Source organism: Xiphophorus maculatus, chromosome 5 (genome assembly GCF_002775205.1).
Source record: "Xiphophorus maculatus strain JP 163 A chromosome 5, X_maculatus-5.0-male, whole genome shotgun sequence".
NCBI lineage: Eukaryota > Metazoa > Chordata > Actinopteri > Cyprinodontiformes > Poeciliidae > Xiphophorus > Xiphophorus maculatus.
This window is the reverse complement of record NC_036447.1, coordinates 2906815-2925052: the sequence shown is the minus strand read 5'-3', so window position 1 is coordinate 2925052 and position 18238 is coordinate 2906815. Positions and strand designations below refer to the sequence as shown.

Sequence of the window (18238 nt, the reverse complement as noted above, 5' to 3'; positions counted from 1 at the left end):
TTAGAGCTTTGCAGAGGCAGAAAGATCAGTTTCACATGCAAGTATCGGCCGATTTCCACAACGTTAAAGAAATCTGAGCTGATTTATCATTGTACCCCAAGTTAAAGCACAAACACTTTATGACCTCCACCAAAATCTCCAGATTTAGAAACTTCTCCACATGTTTTCTTGCCGGTTTTCCAACACGAAAGAGAAAACAAAGACATGACGAGGAAGTCATCTAATTAAAATACTTTTAACTCATCTGAAAATCAAAGTGACAAGCAACATGAAACGGTGAGGAAGCAAAGTACGCTGTGCAATGTGAATGTGTGTGAGTGTTAACAGGGAGGGAAAAAACCAAGGTGTACCCAATTACCTCTGTGCAATTAGCTTGATTCCTGCTAAAGGCTAATTATGTGGAGCCATGCTCTCGTCTTTGCACTTTCAAGTTATTATTAGGACCCCAACTGTAGTCTTTTGAGGATACACACAGGCCCACGGAGACAACCACACCTGAAACACACACCTAATTTCCCTCCCCTCTGCTCCAGAGAGTCAGAGAAAAACACAAGAATCAAACTCCAGCGATTCTAGTGGCATTCTTCCCGAAGTTAACCTCATTACAAACAGTAGGCCTTTGCTGGGATTGACATCTAGTGATCCATTTGGACTGCAAAAGTTTAATTTTCTTACAGAAATCAAGAGAGTTTTTATACAGTCTGCACAGTCCAGATAATTACCTCAGAGATGTTTCTGCTGTTGCAGAGGGAAGAGAAGTAATAAGTACATTTTAGCCCACACAGTCCAGAGTCCTGATCTTCTGGATGCAGCCTAAATAAGAACACAAATGGCTCTCCCCAGAGAAATGAGGAAGCAGATGGATATGTGTCGCTTCTTTATAGATTTTCCTCCATAAATGAACTCAAGTCGATGAGATGCCGGCACTGCCTTATGTGTCCGGGCTGTTAATGGGACCAGTGAGCTGAAATATGCAGCATGTAGAGAGAGCCTGTTCCATCTCATGTTTCTCTTTTATGCCTTTTCAGATGCTGATAGTATTGATGCTAAACACAAGTCCATGTGCCAAACATTGGGCTGCGCTGAAGGATAAGCACAGTTTCCCCAACAGAACAAAAGATTGAATTTCAGATGGAGTTCATTGGTGCGTGTCGTCACGTTTCCCAACGTCACATTGTGGAGATGGAGCACCACTGCAACCTTATTTACTAACACCTAGATGGAGCAGCGATTGCTTTGCCTGCGAGAGATGGGGAATTGACCAAGACGGAGATGTTCTGAGAATAATACATGCTCCCGAGATGCAACACGAACAATTAAATATATTAAAAAATCATTACCATATTTACTGGACTATAAGTGGCAGTTTTTTCATAGTCTGGCTGATCTTGCGATTTATATATGTTTTGTTCCTTTTTCTAGATGCATTTTTTTGAGTGATGCATTAAATGTTAATTCATACTGACAGACATGACCCAAGGATTAAACCATTTAGCTGATATAGCTAGTTGTAGGAACGCCTGCACAGCTGGGTGTTTAAATACTGTGAGGCTCGTTAATGTTGCAGGTATGGCTCCATGTCCTGGTAGTTGCCATGGAGATGAATATATGCTCTGCAGGCGGACCTTTCGGTGCAACCCTTTCAATGAATACAACCGCCTCTTTTGAGATCTTTTGTAATTTGAGTTATAACTATTGGTGTGAAGCAGCGTCTTGTGGTTGGGAACTGAAATACAGTTTACTGCCTAACTGAGTTTCTATGGGCAGATTGTTTTTGTTGATTATGTCTAAAATCAAATAATTTAGCTTGGGAAGCTGAAATACTTCAATGCAGTGGAACTTTGCACACTATTAGATGCTGTTTGCAAAGCAGCCAATCCAGGAGAGCCATTCATTTTCCTTAGTGGCTGAGATACTGAAGACAGCAGATTTTAGCTTCCAAGATGCCAAGATGGCTTCCACTGTGCATACCAATGCATATTAATTATATTTGGGCTTTGAACTGGCCATAAAACAAAAGTTTATCTGAACTTCCTATTGTATCTTCACTGCATGGACAAGTGTTTTTTTTTAACTCCAGCTGATCTAATGAGTAGTTTCTCATGTCTTAACCACAACATGGTTAAGACCATGTTGTGGTTGTGGATAAGATGTTAGTCTGTGTAAGAAGGGTCAAATCACTGGCATCAAGCAGAGAAATATCTATGGAGATGTAGAAACAACTACAGCTGGGTTGAGAACTTGGCAAAGCTTTAATAAAAACTGGAAGGAGAGTGGAGAACCATCGTCTTTGAGAAAGAAATGTGGTCAGATTTACCCTCTCACACAGTGATGGGATGATAGTTATTCTTTATTATATATTTTATATTCTCTACGTAAGAATTTGCTTTGATTGCCCATCACTTTGCTACTGTTTCCCCATTCTAGACAATAAAGAATATTTTTATTTTTATGTGAAGCACCCATCATGCAGTGTGTCTAATGTACAAGCATGTGGAGTCAGTGCTGTGATCTGGGGTTGCTGCAGTTGGCCAGGTCAAAGTTCAGCAACAATATGAGGTCAGCTGACTAAATGACGATACTGAATGACCAGATTATTTCATCAATGGATGTTTTCTTCCATGATGACACGGTGATATTAATACAACACAGGATGGAAATAAATCTGGAGACGTTGTAGAAGCTTATGGAGACAACGCCACAGAAAATGTGATTTATACTCAAGATTAAAGGCAGTACAATTAAATATTACAATGGATGATCTTTATTGTTTTTTCTGTGCTGGTGACCTTTATTTTGGCCAAGCAGTGTATTCAAATATGCAGTTATAAGTGTTTTTAAATGGAGTTTCAAGTATTCCCATATTTTATATATTCTACTAATAATTATGTAACATTTTAATGTATTAAGCATAAAAAAATCTGATCTGTTTACAAAAATTAAACATTTAATCAGGTAGCGGTTTTTTAAATTGAGTATACTGGGCACAGCGTTTTGTTTTGAGCTGTGCCTTTTAAAATCACTTTCAGACACACTGAACCTTGGACCATAATTACTTTCTATGAATAAAGATTTTTCTTTCTTTGACATGCCAACTGTTTTTAAAGTAATTAATGAGGGGAAAAAAACTCACTTTACTAATTAAAAAACATGCATAAATCATTCTGTTTGTGTTTGAGCATGTGCACAAATGTGTCCCTCCTTCAGCTAATCCCTGGTCCAAAGGGGCAAAAGACTCTCATTACCTCCAACACCTTTTAGCAAATCAAGATGAAAAGAAACGAAATGGTGGAATACGGCGGACATTAGGGCAAACTTTATTAGACTTAATTAGAGTCAACGTCGCTTATTGGGGAGGTTCACATCCATAATGGTCACTCTGTGCAGAGGAGCAGTGCAAATGATCTCAAAGGCTTTTTTCCCCCAGTAATCGCTATCTAACTCGCGCTTTGATGTCGTCTGAGTGTAGCATCTTCAGTCTGAGGGTGCGCTGCATGTGTTTATTCTGTTTATGGAGCCTAAATAAGCCCTGCCTCTTTTCACCAACAGACCTTTAACAACAATTAGCAAGCATGGACATGGAGCGAAACAGACAGAAGCATAATGAGGTGGATAAGGAGATTCCCCTGCAACTTTTCTCACCCATTCTGCCCAGAGTTACCAGGAATGGCATAAAGAAAATATTCACTGGAGCTTATATTTATTTAGGGGGGGCTTTTTTCTCTAAAGGCACAGGCAAAGCAAAAAGATATTCAACTAGAAGCAGCTTAAAATGTGTAAAGTGATAAATCAGGGTAATGTATGATCTAACAAGAATAATAATTATAAGAAGATTGTTCTCAGTAATGCTTGGATTTGCTGGTTAAGTGGCAAAACTATTTTCGCATAGCTAGTTGTGGTAATCAAACCAGAACAGTAACATGTCATCAAAAATGTTATGCCTTCAGTTTCAGACATTATCTCTGCGATTTACCAAAGATAATCTAACAATGGATTTTGAAATCTGATCAGATTCTTTCAGATTTACTAGAAGCTGAAGTGAAACTACATTGTTCATTATGAGTGCTTGCAAATTTAAAACACCAGAAAACATCTTATCCCTCTCCAGTTACAGTCGCCATGTGACCGTTTGCTGAAGTGAAGGAAGCTATTGCATGAGGATTTGATTAAGATTTGTTGAAACTCTTATTTTGAAGTATTAAAGGAAATAGTTCTCAAGTTGACCATTATGTTGACAGAATCAACAAATAAAAACCAACTTTAGATCATTCTGTTAAAAGCATGATTGGCATGCATTAAGAAAAAGAAAACAAAAACAAAAAATGAAAAAAACAGAAAAAGGAGAGAGAAAAAAGGTCCCAACAGTTTGGTCTGTTGAATGCAACTCACCACAATCCATCACCACTCATGATATCATTGGTGGGTAGAAGACATAACACAATCAACCGAGAAGCAAATAATTTGTAAGCACAGAGGAGATTTCTGGAGTCTCCTTCATGTCTAAAATACGTGTAACGCTTCTGATGTGCTCTGGTTCTGAAAAGTGCATGTCTACTGGAATTAAGGGTGTGGAGTTTCCCATGTTCATCTGTGTCAGGATGCGGTACACAGCGTTTGCTGTGACGTTGTCATTCCATTGTTTTTTATTTCATTTTTAAGGTCAACTAGCTGATAAATCTGTCTGATAAATAATTTTAAATGTTAAAAGTTCTTCCAAGTGATCAATTAATAGAAACATTAATCAAAATATATGTCAAGCTCATAATAGAAATTACTATCTGTCAATATTCTCTGATTCAGAAGTTGCTGAAACTTAATTCTCAAGTTCAGCAACATGAATTCTTGATTTTTGGCTTTATGCTGTCAAAAACATGGTCATTTTGAATAATTATCAGGAACCTCCCACATAGAAGTATGGCAGCTTCACATACTGGTTATGTTTAAAATCGAAATTATGAAGCAAATCTTTATTTATTTCTTTTACCAGGATGGTTTGCAGATTAGTCAGACTGAAATCACTGCAGAGTAGTTTAAGGCTCAGGAATTTATATATCAACATAAATGTGCCATTAAAATGAGTCAGAAGCATGTTGCCTTCTCTGAGGCACCTTTGTGTCATTAAATTAAGCTGCAGGGGGGCTTGTAGATCAACCATAAAAGCAGATTTGTTTCACCTTCCTCAATCTTTTCACAACTTTCTCCTAACACAGTGGGAGACCTATTGGGCAGGAATCATCAGAGCCATATTCATACTGGGTCATCTGGGCATGTAAACAGTGTTTTACACGTGCAGTTTATGCAGAAGGTGAAAGGACACATCTGTGAGTCATAACATGATGATGAAGAACAAAAACGAGAGTTTAAAGAGAGACTTTAAACTAAAAAAAAGTCACTCCCCATTAAAAGCCCCGAATTTTTCATTATCCATTAGGTAATTAGTGGATCATTGCTAACACTTGTCCAGCCTAACCTTCACAAGCAATTATTATGGAACAGTTGATGGAAAAACAAGCTTTAAATGTGAGTTTTCTGTCAAACTACTTGCTTTTTCTGAACTATATTTGTTTTCGCTGTTCGGACTCATTGCTTCCACTTTAAAAAATAAAATAAGGTCAACTGGGAGGAGCAATACAGTTTAATAGCTTGGTTAACAATGGTTTATCCCATAACCTTGCAACAGATAAAAATGTCAGCGTAGAAAAGAGGCTGTGTGTGTGAAAACGCATGCCCTGGGATGAAGAGTTTTCCAAAGCACAAGTTTAAAGATTTCAGCTAAGTTTACTTTGCACCAGCCACCCGGGTAAGGAGAGGTCCCTGGGCCAGGAATAGAGGAAATGAAGTGGAGCTGGGCAGAGGCACATAAAGGGAATCAACAGCAACCCCGGCGGACTTCCCTACTCCACATCTAGGAAAGAGGCCAGACACTCTGCGGCCCCTTGTGGCTTTCTCTGCAGGTCAGATCCAAGGACCCTGCAGGTCTGCAGTAGTATGTTCACCCCTACGCACCCCGCCCTCAGCCCGTCTACGGCTCGGCTCTGCGCTGCTCTGGTCGCGGCCAGGCAGGAAGGCGGATGGACATCCCTTAACAGGCAGCATTGGCGGCACTAGAGCTGCTAGCCTTGTAATTAGCTCGGACAGCTCAGGCTTGGAGAGAGGCAGCCGGGCTAGATCATAATGAGCTCAGCTGGGATTAGGAGGACAGGGCAGTGGGGGTGAGCAGAGGGGAGGGCAGCGAGAGAGAGGGGTGGGGGGGCAAGTACCAGAACCCTGGCCTCAACCGGCTGCAGCATCACAGAGGGCCAGAGGGAGGCAACTGAGCAGACGAGGAGAAAACGGGGAAGAAGAGGGTACAGAGGCACAGGATGGAGTCGGGGCGACGCGCTGGGAGGTGAAGGTGAAAAGAAGAAGGGAGAAGAAGACAGCAGCTTTAGGCGAAGCTTTCTGGAGCGGTCGGGTTTGAGATAGAGCTACAGATTCTGGATCAAGAACACAAAGGCTAAAAATGTCTGCAGACAGAGTGAAGATAAAAACAGGAGTAGAGGCTTAAGGAAAAGAACATCCAAACACAACGAGAATGCATCTGGTACAATGAAAAGACTGACTCATTCAGTCTGTCAGTGTGGAATAAATAGTTTCAGATTGTCCACAATCCTCTGCAGATCATGAACACCTGAACAATGATACGCCTTTTTTGTTCTACATAAAGACCGCCAACATGTCTACAGACTGGTCCTGCAGCTCTTTACCTAGACTGTGGGTTTCCACGGTCAGCAAGTCTAAAAATGGGATTGTAAAGTTCTTTGCACCAGCAACCATAATCAATTTCTATTTATTAGGATTTTACTTTAAAGATCAAGACAAAGTAGTTTTTAATGTTCTTAAAACATGGGCTTCATTTTGTTTGTGTAAATGTCATCCCCAAAATAAAACCACAGATTCATAAGTTATCAAATCACTTAACAGGTTCCCCTGGCTTTAGACATTTGCTGTTAAAAATAGCTTATTAACAAAGACCACCATAACTCTGGACAACTATTTTGTGGAGTCCTCAAATCTGGTCTTTGTGGAAGAGGGTCCAAACTGCAGCTGTTGAAATAAAAGGTACAAGAAACCACATTGGCAAGCCATGCAGGGCAGCGCTTGTCAGTCCTCATCCTCAGAACTACAGCAGAAACGATTCCTCAAATGATTCGAGTACCTCGGTTACTAATATTCCTCGAGGAAAATTTATCTGCCTTGAAGTTTTGTTAAATTGTGTTTTATTATGTAGCGCACCGTGTTCCGCCCGGATCATTATTTGTGGAGGGCAGCGCTCTTACTTCAGTCTATGAGTTGGTGTGAAGTGCTAGCAGCATGATGTTGCATTGTGCGGCGTTTTGCCAGGGTTTGTGGGACAAATAAGGATTGTTGAACTTTGCGGTGCGATGGTTGGACTACGACAGCTCTGATTCCTCGGATAATCGTAAAAATATTCTATAGAGTACTCGATTACTAAAATATTCTTTTACAACAGCCCTACTCAGAACTTCCTGGTTATGTTTCTTTTCTCAAAAATAAAATCACAAAACAATCGCGAAGTTCTGGTGGGACTGGCTTGTCAGAAAATTGATACAGCACATCACCAGCATTATACTTATGCTTTTCTTTCCAGCAGCAACAAGAAAACTGCTCACAGTTGACTATTTTATAGCTTAAAAGAGCCAAAATCAAAGAATCTGACTTGAAATCATGTAAACAGATACAGCCCATTTAGTCAGATTACATCTGAGTCACAAGAAAACTGCAGCTCTAATTGCTATTTGATTCTAAGGTGCTGAAAACAAACATTCAGATTTCTATTTGTGAAAATATTCTAAACAATTAAACTTTTTCCTTCCAGCTCACCATTTTACATTAATGTGAGCTGCTCTGTCAAACAAAATCCCTAAGAAATAAACAAAAGTTTGTCGTTGCAACTTGACAAAATGTGAAAAGTTCAAGAGTGAAAAATATTTTTGTCTGACTTCTGGGAATCCAGCATTACAAATGAAGTTCATGAGGCTCATGGATTCATTGCTGCTGCTTTCTGCTGATGTTTACAGACAACATGCATGATGTGAAGCTAGGAAAGGTAAGAAAATAACACGTGTGTGTGAAGCATGGGCGTGCAGGGGTGGGCATGTGTGTGTGCAAATTTGGGAACTTCATTGCAGTGCTGCCAGTGATTTTGAATGCAGGTCACTTACTTTTCAGCGGTGAGTTTTCTGTTGAGGTTTTTCATGTAGGCCAGCTCGTTCCACACAGCGTCACTGTTCTCTTGTCGAAGCTGCCACGGCTCTGGGCGCTGTTTCCTTCCACCTGACCTACACACACACACAAACACACACAGCATGTAAGGGGATGCACGAGAAACTGTAGAGGCAAGCAAATGCTGAGATAAAAACTGAACAAAACTCCACTCGCACACACACGTACAACGCAAACGTATAACAAGGGAAAATCGTTGGTACTGTACATCACCTTGCTGCCGTTGGCAACCCACATGGGGGTAATGAGGCTCCCTCTGTTTTTGTTATTCAGCCATATTTAGCGGTATTCAAATGAGCAGCCTTGACTTTGACACTTCATGTACACATCTGTGTGTGTTGGTTTAAAGCTCAGGGCACTGCCCGTGTGGCAGGGCAGTGGAGCATTCCCTGTGCACCATGCAAATGTAAATAGTGGCAAAAACACACTCGCAAACGAGGTCATTCGAATGTCTACACCTCACTTATGAATACTTAATGACACTTTGAGCTCAGTAGCTGCTGCCTCAGTTGAATTCCCCCCTCTCCTCCCCATATACACACACATCCACGCCCCCACACACACACACGCACGCCCTGCTCGGCCCCAACTGCATCCAACTCATCAATCAGCCTAAGCGCAACATATTCAATTCCAATTAGGCTTTCATTTACAAACTGAAACAGGATTTAGTGAGAAATCCACAAATTGCAAAAGAAGCTGATGAGAAGACGTTCCTCTCCATCTCACACTCATACGACAGTCTCCCATTTTCACTCAATCAATGTGATAGAGGTGTGGAAATGGATTGTGGGGGTCACAAAGCTCTGTTTCCTGCGGTCGTTATTGGCGATGAGGACGCCTTCACGCTATGCTAATACTAGTTAAGCCCGGGTACCTGGGAGTTAGAGGCTGCAGTAGAATGGCAAATGTTTTCATTTAATACTGCAACTGCCCCTGTGAGCAATTTGAAGCTACAGGACGACTCTGCGGTGTGTAAGTGTGATTATGGTGTGTATGCACAGTTTTTCACAGTCAAACGTTGGGGAATGTTTTTCTTATGGAATGAATTTCTAATGTGACGTTTGACATGGAAAGTACACAAAGTCAGTGAAAACACAAGAAATTTGCAGACAACAGAAAACAAGCCCGATAGGAAGCTGTGAAAAAGGCTGAAATGTGTCGCATTGGTGCCAGTTCATATTGAGTTGTTTAGTCCCAACTAATCCTGTATAAAAACTCTCATTACCAAAGTATTCCAAAAAGCATCTCATGGGCCTGTAGAGGCCATAATCCAGAAGAGAAATCACATAATTTCATCATCAACTACTTGTTTTCTGGATGAGGAGTCAAAACAAGAACCAGAGAAGATGTTCAAGAGCCAAGGACCAACAACAAGCAGAAACTGTTTTTGAATTTAATAATAGCCTCCTCTATGCTTTGTCACTGCATAAGACTCAATTGTTTTAAGAAAAAACACACTAGAAATGCCTGTAACTAGTTTATCCAGGAGACTTCTTTACGCTGTAATTATCAAAGGTCAGTAAGCGTGTTCAAGACTTAATCTCTTTGTCATTCCTCTTTATTACACATATGTTTGTTTGGTTTTAATTATGAGAATGGCCATTTTGTGAGGATTTTATGTGAACAGCCTCATTAGAAAGACATTTACAAAGAAACCCATTGATGGGGGATAGAGCTTTAAAAGTATCAAGACCACCTGCTGTTGTGAAAGTAAATGATAATTTACTCACAGCTCTGTTTTAATTCTTTCTGTGTGACTTCTAATGGAACAACTGCAGTTATTAGGGAATAAGCACAAAGCATTCCTAACTGATGGTAAATCTGTAGGAACTGTAATTTGTTTACAGTGCGCTTTAAAGCTGTTGAACACAGAGCCAGGAGAGACCTATCTTTCTCCGGCCTCGGTGCTCGTTCCCTCATGGCCGCCCAGTTTCCATTATTAAGCAGGAGGAGATAGAAAGAACTTTTCCATGCTGCTGCAGCTAATTGCTCTGAAACAGGGGGAATCTGTTTATGGGCGCAACTTTGATCAGTGTGCGGATGCTTTAATAACCTTTAATTTTATTTGCTCACCCCCATCATCCCCAGTCTGATTAAAAAAAAACAACTTTTTCCTTCTTTAATATAAATAAGAACTTGATTTTTCTCCTTCATGTTATTTCGAGATATTTGGTGATACAGTAATAGTAAATGGCAGGGTGGTTTCAGTGGGACTGGCCAATTGCACACTGCATGCATGCTGATAAGACCATTGGTATTATTCTGATTTCCTAGTATGTGTTTCCAGGCTGGTAACTGTGGTTACTCGTGTTGTCAAAGCAGATATATTTCTGCATTTAAAAAAACAAATACCTGCACAGGTTTAGGGATTGTAAAGTATCAAATACCTTCAAGAGGATTACTCAACAAGGTCTGTGGCTGATGTTGATTGTTTCCATTCGCATGGGTCAAAATTGGGTCAAAAATTTGGAGTAAGTCCACAGGAAATGGGAAGTTTGAAAAAGTAAAACATCCAGCTACAACATGGAAAACATCAAAACTTCAGGATAGAAAACTCAAAGCCAAAATGAAATAAAACGAGAACAAAGAGGCAGAAACAGCAGTCGAGATGCATTTCCAACTTACTGCAGGTACAAATTTCTGCAATAAAAATCCAGAAGTAGACGAGGGACTAAACACTGAGGCAAAATAAGCAGAGCAGAACTGAGGCGCACATCCATCTTTACTCATCTGCTCAGTAGTTAAGGCATGTTACCAAGCTGACTGTAGTTGATTACCAAAAAAAACTATGATGCAAAATCACCAGAAACTCAGAAACTGAACAGGGCTGCTGCTGAATACATCTGTATGGAGCAGATATACGTACATCTACACTTAAAAAAGCAATTTCTCAATTAACAGCACAACCTAATCAAGGAACATACTTTCATATATTCAGTTAAATCCAAAAACACTTTTTTCACCCAGAAGGGAAATTAAATGTTGTCAAAACTAATATCATCCAAGTATCTTCAGAGTTGTTGTGGATGGTGATGCTGTGGGGAGAAAGGATCTCCAGTAGCAGTAAGTCCTGCAATGAATCTAAAGAGGCCTCTGACTGAAAGCGGTTACTGTATGACAGGGTCATGGCGGTCACAGACAGCTAAATTTCTGGGCAGCGGAGATGATATTCCACGGTAACATGTTCTGGATTACACCATCTGCTAATCCACCTCATTTGGTTTTGTCACTCCTCTTTAAATCTGCCTGATTGTGCGGTTAGGAAGTCAATCAGAGACGATGAAGTCTTGTTCCCCTCTCTGGTTTTTGGTCCTGCTCTTCCTCTATGAAGCCTCGTTTTCAACTCTTCTGGGTTTAGGGGTCAGAGTTCAGGTATTATTAAGATGCAAAGCACCTGCCTCCAGTTGTAAACAAAAAACAGCAACAACAACAAAAAAACACCTCGTCACAGTTACGAATCTTAACTGTCAGAAGCTAAAAAGAGAACGGAAGAAACATTTCTAAATAAATAGGAAATAACTGTCAAAAATAAAACGCCTTAACCAAAGAAATGATTAACCAAAGTCTTCCAACGAATCAATCAGAACAAACGTTTCAGAGCTATTCAAACATGCTAATTATTATGCATTTACTACTTACTGCTTTTACCAAAATATAATATTTTTTAATCAGAACTCTAAGTATTTGTCTTGAAAATAAAAATGTTATCAAACCTTCTTTTTAGTCTTTGTATCAGCTTTGCAGTTTTAGTACCGTATTAACAGTTGGTTCTGATAAAGTCTCCATAACTGGGTTGCTGAAGAGTGATGAGTAAATCCATTTGTCAAATATAGAGAGGCCTAACTATCTGCTGAAACCTTCCCACAAGCAACAGCAGCAACAGTTTCTACTTTCAGTCCTGCACAGAACAAAAAGGGGAACAAAATCAACTCTTGAGCCTCTTTCCAAAAAGGCAACAACACAGCAGGGAAGCTACAGGAAGATCCCTAACAAGCTCAAAATGCAATGAGACTGTGTGCCGATCCCCACTGACTTGTTAGGGCCCTGATTTCCTCACACTAATGGGAGTTTTTAAATCATTTTCTATTGTCTCTCATTCAGGCTAGCATCACCCCAGTGGGTTTAATGGCTGTTTAAGAATGTGGCTTAATGCCAAATGAATGCCAAGATCATAACACGGAGTGAGTGGCTGCTGCCATGGAAGGTTCTGACTGAAAAGGGCAAAGCTGCCAAATATATCAATATCACGTCAAAGCAGTTTGGAAATACAGAAACACTGACAGCAAACCCCAAAACCTTCCATACACATAAATAAAAAACACAGAGAAAAGTAATGTTTTACTTTCACTTCATCAGAGATAATGTTCACTCTTAACCATTTCTGTGATAACCTGCTAAAACGTGCAGCGGCAGTGTTCCTGGTGTTGACGTTCCCCCTACGTCTCCGTCTCAGACACATGCTAAGAGCTGCAGTGAGCCAACATGAGCCGAGTCAAGCCCAGGGCTGAACGTGCTTCTCTCGCTGGCTGCACTTTCACACGGGCTCACATTGCACCGCTGTTTTCTTTAATTAACCCGGAGAGAAAACAGCTGACAAAGTTAACACTTGGCTCCCTCGTGGCCACCAAATATACACATCTTTACCTACACTTTAAATGGTCTCTGTGACGACGGGTTGCAGGGAGAGAAAAAAAAAAGAAAAAAAGTGATAAAAGACATGGAGACAAAAGAGAAAATGAGACCATATGTTAATGACATTTTGCAGAATATTTTCCACTTTTGTGTAAAATAAATCCTGTGGTTCCTGCTGGAGATAACAGGTTGAAGCAGGAAATGGTCGTCTACCCTCTTTCCCCCGCCCTCCGCAGGCCTTCTCAAACACCTTGCACCCCCAGGACTAGACACCTCCAGCCTCTGGCTCTCACATCTTAATGAACGCTGAGGGAGAAGAGACGCAGAAGCACACATACGCTCGGCACAAAACGTACCAAATTGACTGGCCTTAAAACCTCTGAGCTTTTCAAAGGCAAGAGGAAGAATTCCTCCTACTTTCCTAAATCCAGCACTCCAGTCTTGTCAGACAGCATGTGGAGAGAAATGGGCCCTAAGACAATTTGTGAAGGTTTCAGGGAGCTTTCAGCATGAGGTAGAATGAGTTAGGTGTTTCTGCTGGGTTGAACCAGAAGTCATTCTTGTTGCATTGTGTTGGGACCAGTGTTAATGTTTCTGTCACCTCTGGGTAATGAGGCCTTCCAGATGCTGAGGTGAACTTCGTACTCACAAGCCATGTGATTTCTCCATCTCCTTCATCTGGTCTCGGATGGTCTTATAGTTGGTTTGGACCAGGCACAGACGTTCACGGCGTTTATCGTGAGCTTTCCTTAGCTCCTCGTTCTCGCCGATCTGCAAACAGAAAGGACAAAATATTCTGCTGCTTTCAGGAAGATAAAAAGAGCAAAGGTGGCTTAGCTTTCAATTTGAAACATGTACAGGAACTCTGGGAAGCATTTAACTATTTTACACCTTGGCTCATTTCAACCACAAACAGGAATTTAATGTCACAGAGCAACAATAAGTAGCTCTAAAGTCCAAAGAAAATTAGACTCTTTCTTCGCTGTTTATGTCTTGTTTGACCAAAAACACATAAAGCCAATTACAAAGTCTGCCTTTTGTCACCTGAAGAACATTTCCAGGATTAAAGGACTGAAGTCGCAGCAAGATCTAAAGAAAGTCAGCTATGTATTTTTCTTTAGTTGCATTGATTACTGCAATATTGTCTTTACAGGTCTGCCTGAAGAAACAATCAGACAGCTGCTGCTGATCCAGAATGTATGTGAATGCCAAGCGAACCAAAGACCACTCCAAAAGCAAGAAGTGGACTATAACGTAAGGTAATATGGGTAAATGCAATCAAAATAAAGGCACCAGACTAGCACTGGTGGAAGATATGGCTCATGGTTGTACAGGAAATGTCAGAAATCCTCCAGCTGCTAAAATCTAATGCCACTACATTTTTGTTTAGATTTCCTGATGAAGGAAGTTGTGCTCAGTGTCTTCTTCAGAGGCTTTTCTGTCATTTTCTTGAATGGTTCTTGGTGCAGCGCCCCCACAGGCGAGGAGAGGAACAGGTTGCTGTAGTGCAGTATAAAGTAAAATGCAGCAGCTGAAAATATAACAAATGTTGCAGTTTTCATGCCCAATTGAACTGATTCTTCCAAACTATCGTTTAAGAGGGTTTTAAGCAGAGGAACTAAAACAAGGCTGGTATGCACACTTTAAACAATCAGAGAAATGTAGTGGAGTTACAAGCTGATGCCCTGGAAGGGCAGCGGTTCTGATGCTGACATTGTTGTTGACAGCTATTAAAATCGCTCCAAGTTCGGGCTCCTGCGCTGCAGAAGGAGCGTGAGAAGACAACGTATGGATTTTTCTTGTCAGCGTTCCCCCTCCTCCCCATCACGCTGACCTTAACAACGAGGGCAACTGAGAAAATACTTTCAGCCTACATGACAGAGCTGAGGGGAGAGTAAAAGAGCGGGGAAAGTCGGCTCATAAAAGTGGAGGAAAGAGTAAGACGGAAAACAGAGAAATTAGAAACGGAAGAGGGAGAGAGAAAAGGAAAAGTGAGTGGAGGAGTGCAGGACAGGTTTCTGCTTGAGTGGCCAGGGCTGGCGAGAGTTGTCGAGAGCTTTCTGAAGGGGAAGGAGCTTGTTTACTGCTGATATGACACGGCTACCCTGCAGAGAGGGAAATGCAAGCCCTCAGCCCTGTTATTATTAACAAGGACAAAGAGAACAGAGAGAGCACACAAACATGCGCCGGACACACAACAACATGCAATGTGCATCTACGCTGACAATGTGACAAGTATGGATTTTCCCCCAGTGTGGATTATTCACAAAGGACATCTGCCCCCCTGCTCTCAAAAACAAGGCTCTAATGAAAGGGGCCAGCCCAGAGCACTGCAGGGTAGGGAGTAAGCGAGTGGCAGGGCATTAGCCACATCATGGCTTCCCAGGCTCCTAACAGAACTCCCCCGGGCCGCTGCGCTCTGGTCATCAGACCCTCGCCCTCCGATCGATACACACCCGTGGACGATCAAGCCGAAAAATAATTACACTCAAACAAGTACTTTTCACTTTAAACTGAACTGAAGGGAAGGAGACATAAAAAAACAAAGCCAGTGTTAAGAGAAATGTTTGTTTGTCTCCTGTTAATAACCGGGGTCGACGTGTCGGCGCTCGGATCAGATGCGAAAAGGCATTCTGTAGATGAGAAATGTGAAACGAGCCGACACGATACCAGCTAAAAGGACAAAACCTCTTAATCCCACCCTGAACTAATGCCCTCATTAATGCGGTTACATTTTTCTGTGCATGCCTTCACTAAACGCTCTTCAACTGGTGGACAAGTAAATGGCACCATTAACCAAGACAGTCATGCATGCTGGCTGAATTTACATCGGGCATTAGCTGTCTGCTGGTGATGTAATTCAGGTGCTTCTCATCTGACAAGGAAATGATGCCTGATGTATTTCTGAGGATTGTGCTCAGAGCAAAGACGACCTTTGTTTAATCAGTCAGTCACTGGCCAGCTGAGAAGGTGAAGAGGATGAAGAACCAAAGAGTTGAAATAAAAATAGGGAAATGTTCTGTGCTGCAATTACAAGTACGAAAATCAAACTGTTAGACTGTAAAAGACAAAAACTGAGCATAACAGTTGATGAGAGGAAGAACTGAAGGTTAAGAAACCAATAATTTGCTAACGGAGGATAAAAACATACTGCTGCTTCTACTTTCACTGAACGAGCTTTTCTCTTGTCATCTCCCTGCCTAAACACACCGTCACTCTGGAAAAGGGCTGAAACAATTAATCGGATTAATTGTGATTAATCGATTATTGAAATAATCGCAGACTAATTTAATAAATTATTAATTGTTAACTGGAGTTTGCGGACTCTGGAACATTCCATTTACTGAAATCACTAATTAAACCAAAACTGTATGAAAATATATACATTTTGCATTTAAGACAAGAAAAAATCCTCTGTAAATATGTTCTACCGAGAATTAATCAAGTGTCAGTTTTAGCTTCACCTGATTCAAATTCTATAAAAACAAATCTTTTAATCACCTTTCACTATCCAGTTATCAACTGTTTAATCCAGAAACCAATCACCAGATCAGCCTTACACTGTATTGATGTTAAGATAAGCAGCAACAGCTCAGTTTTACACATGCTTATGCAGATTTTGCGTGAATTTCTGCGATCGCGGAATAAAAAACTTTGGTTGTAAACAGATAAAAGCTGCTTTTATTTGATTGATAGAATAATATTTAAGCACACAACAGCTAGATATGTGTAATTATTACATTGTTTAAAATTTATCGTGAAAAATATCTTGTTCTGACAAGATTTTGATTTGTTGTAAATAAATTCTAATTAATGTTTAAAAAATGGACTAGAAGGTTATTTTTACAAAGTTTTCCAAAGTTTTTTCAGTGAAAGCATCAATATATCAGTAAAGTCAAAAATATGATAAAATAAAATCTCTCTATGCAGCTTAGAAATATAAAAAAATCATACTTGTTTAAGTATGCGACGTCCTGAAAATAAGCTTATTTCAAATAGGAATATTTTCAAGAGCAACTTTATGTTTGTGGGGTCTGAATTCTGTCAAAAGATTTTTTAATAATTTAAAATTGTTTAATCTTTTTATCATTATCACAACAGCATTCTAAAATATTGTGATAATAGTCCATGTTGTGCCACCCTAACGACAGTTTTCATGAAGGTTTCTTTATTGTCGCCCTGAAACATGGAAAACCAACCTGTTTAAAGAGCTGCTTTCAACCCATAATCAGTGGAACATTGACCCACACATTTGATGTGTATTGACCATTTTGAGACAAAATGTAATGTTACTAGTTTCTCAAGCTGGTGACTGGCTTTTTTATGGCTTTTTATTTTTATGTTTTTGTGATGTAAAGCACTTTGAATTGCCTTGTCGCTAAAACGTGCTTTACAAATAAACTTCATTGATTAAAAAAACACCACATAAGAAGCTACGGCGGGCCAGATTTGGCCCTCATGCCTCGAGTTTGACACATGTGGCCTAAGAGCAACAGGGTCAACCTCACTTCCTCACTAAAAAGACAGGTTGTGTCGATTCGTCGCTCATAGTTGCTCTCTGAATCCATCTGAAGCTAAGCTAGGAGCGACTCTGAGAATAGGGCTCCGTTCTTTCTGGCAGAACAGTTAAAGCTCTGGGACCGGTGGTGAACTGCGCTTTTCAAGTCCTGCCACAAAGTCTGGATGGGAAAAGGAGGAGTGAACGCTCTCAGTCAATGACTTGATGCATTCTGGTGAGTTTCCTTAGCTCACTAGTAACAAAGATCCTAAAATAGTTTTTGTTGTTTTTATAATTCCCTGCTATGTGTCAACACAGTGCTGGTTCATCCCCTGCGTTTAGGAGCGCTTTAATGCCTCCGGACTTTTTGCACAGAGCTGCTTGTGCTAAAATATTTAGTCAGTGGTTACCTTGAGTTGCAGCAGCTCCTCCAGGTCTCGAATTCTTTGTTCTGCTTCGATCCTCCTCCCACTTCCCAACCCTACGCTGCCGGCTGGGGACAGAGACCTGGACCGCTGCACAGGTGCACCCTGGGAGAAGGCGAGCACAGGAAGCAGTGAGCTGAAAACTTCACTTACAAAGACATCCACCAACCCATGCAGCAATTAACATGTGTGGAAACGCTGAGTGAATGCCAATAACAGAATCATCTGCGTTCATCCCGTTCCCTTCTCACCTCAAGGAAAAGGCGAACATCGCCCGGCGCCCGTAACGCACACGCACAAACAAACACGCTGCCAGAGGAGCGAGGGGAGCCGGTGCAGCAGTCGGCGCACATCTGTGTGTGTGTCTGCGTGTTTGGAGGCAGCAGTTGCAAGC

The 18238-nt window shown here is 40.9% G+C and overlaps 1 protein-coding gene across 2 annotated transcripts in view; it reads right to left on the bottom strand.

Annotated features, from left to right (window-relative positions):
• Nucleotides 1–18238, bottom strand: part of cntln (centlein) — a 112081-nt gene that overhangs the window by 61740 nt on the left and 32103 nt on the right. For both annotated transcript variants that reach the window (XM_014476186.2, XM_023333206.1), the window contains 3 exons: nt 17830–17949; nt 13571–13692; nt 8226–8342 (listed from right to left, as the gene is read on the bottom strand). In XM_014476186.2, coding sequence (XP_014331672.2) covers nt 8226–8342; nt 13571–13692; nt 17830–17949 — 359 coding nt within the window. The remainder of the gene's footprint in view (nt 1–8225; nt 8343–13570; nt 13693–17829; nt 17950–18238) is intronic.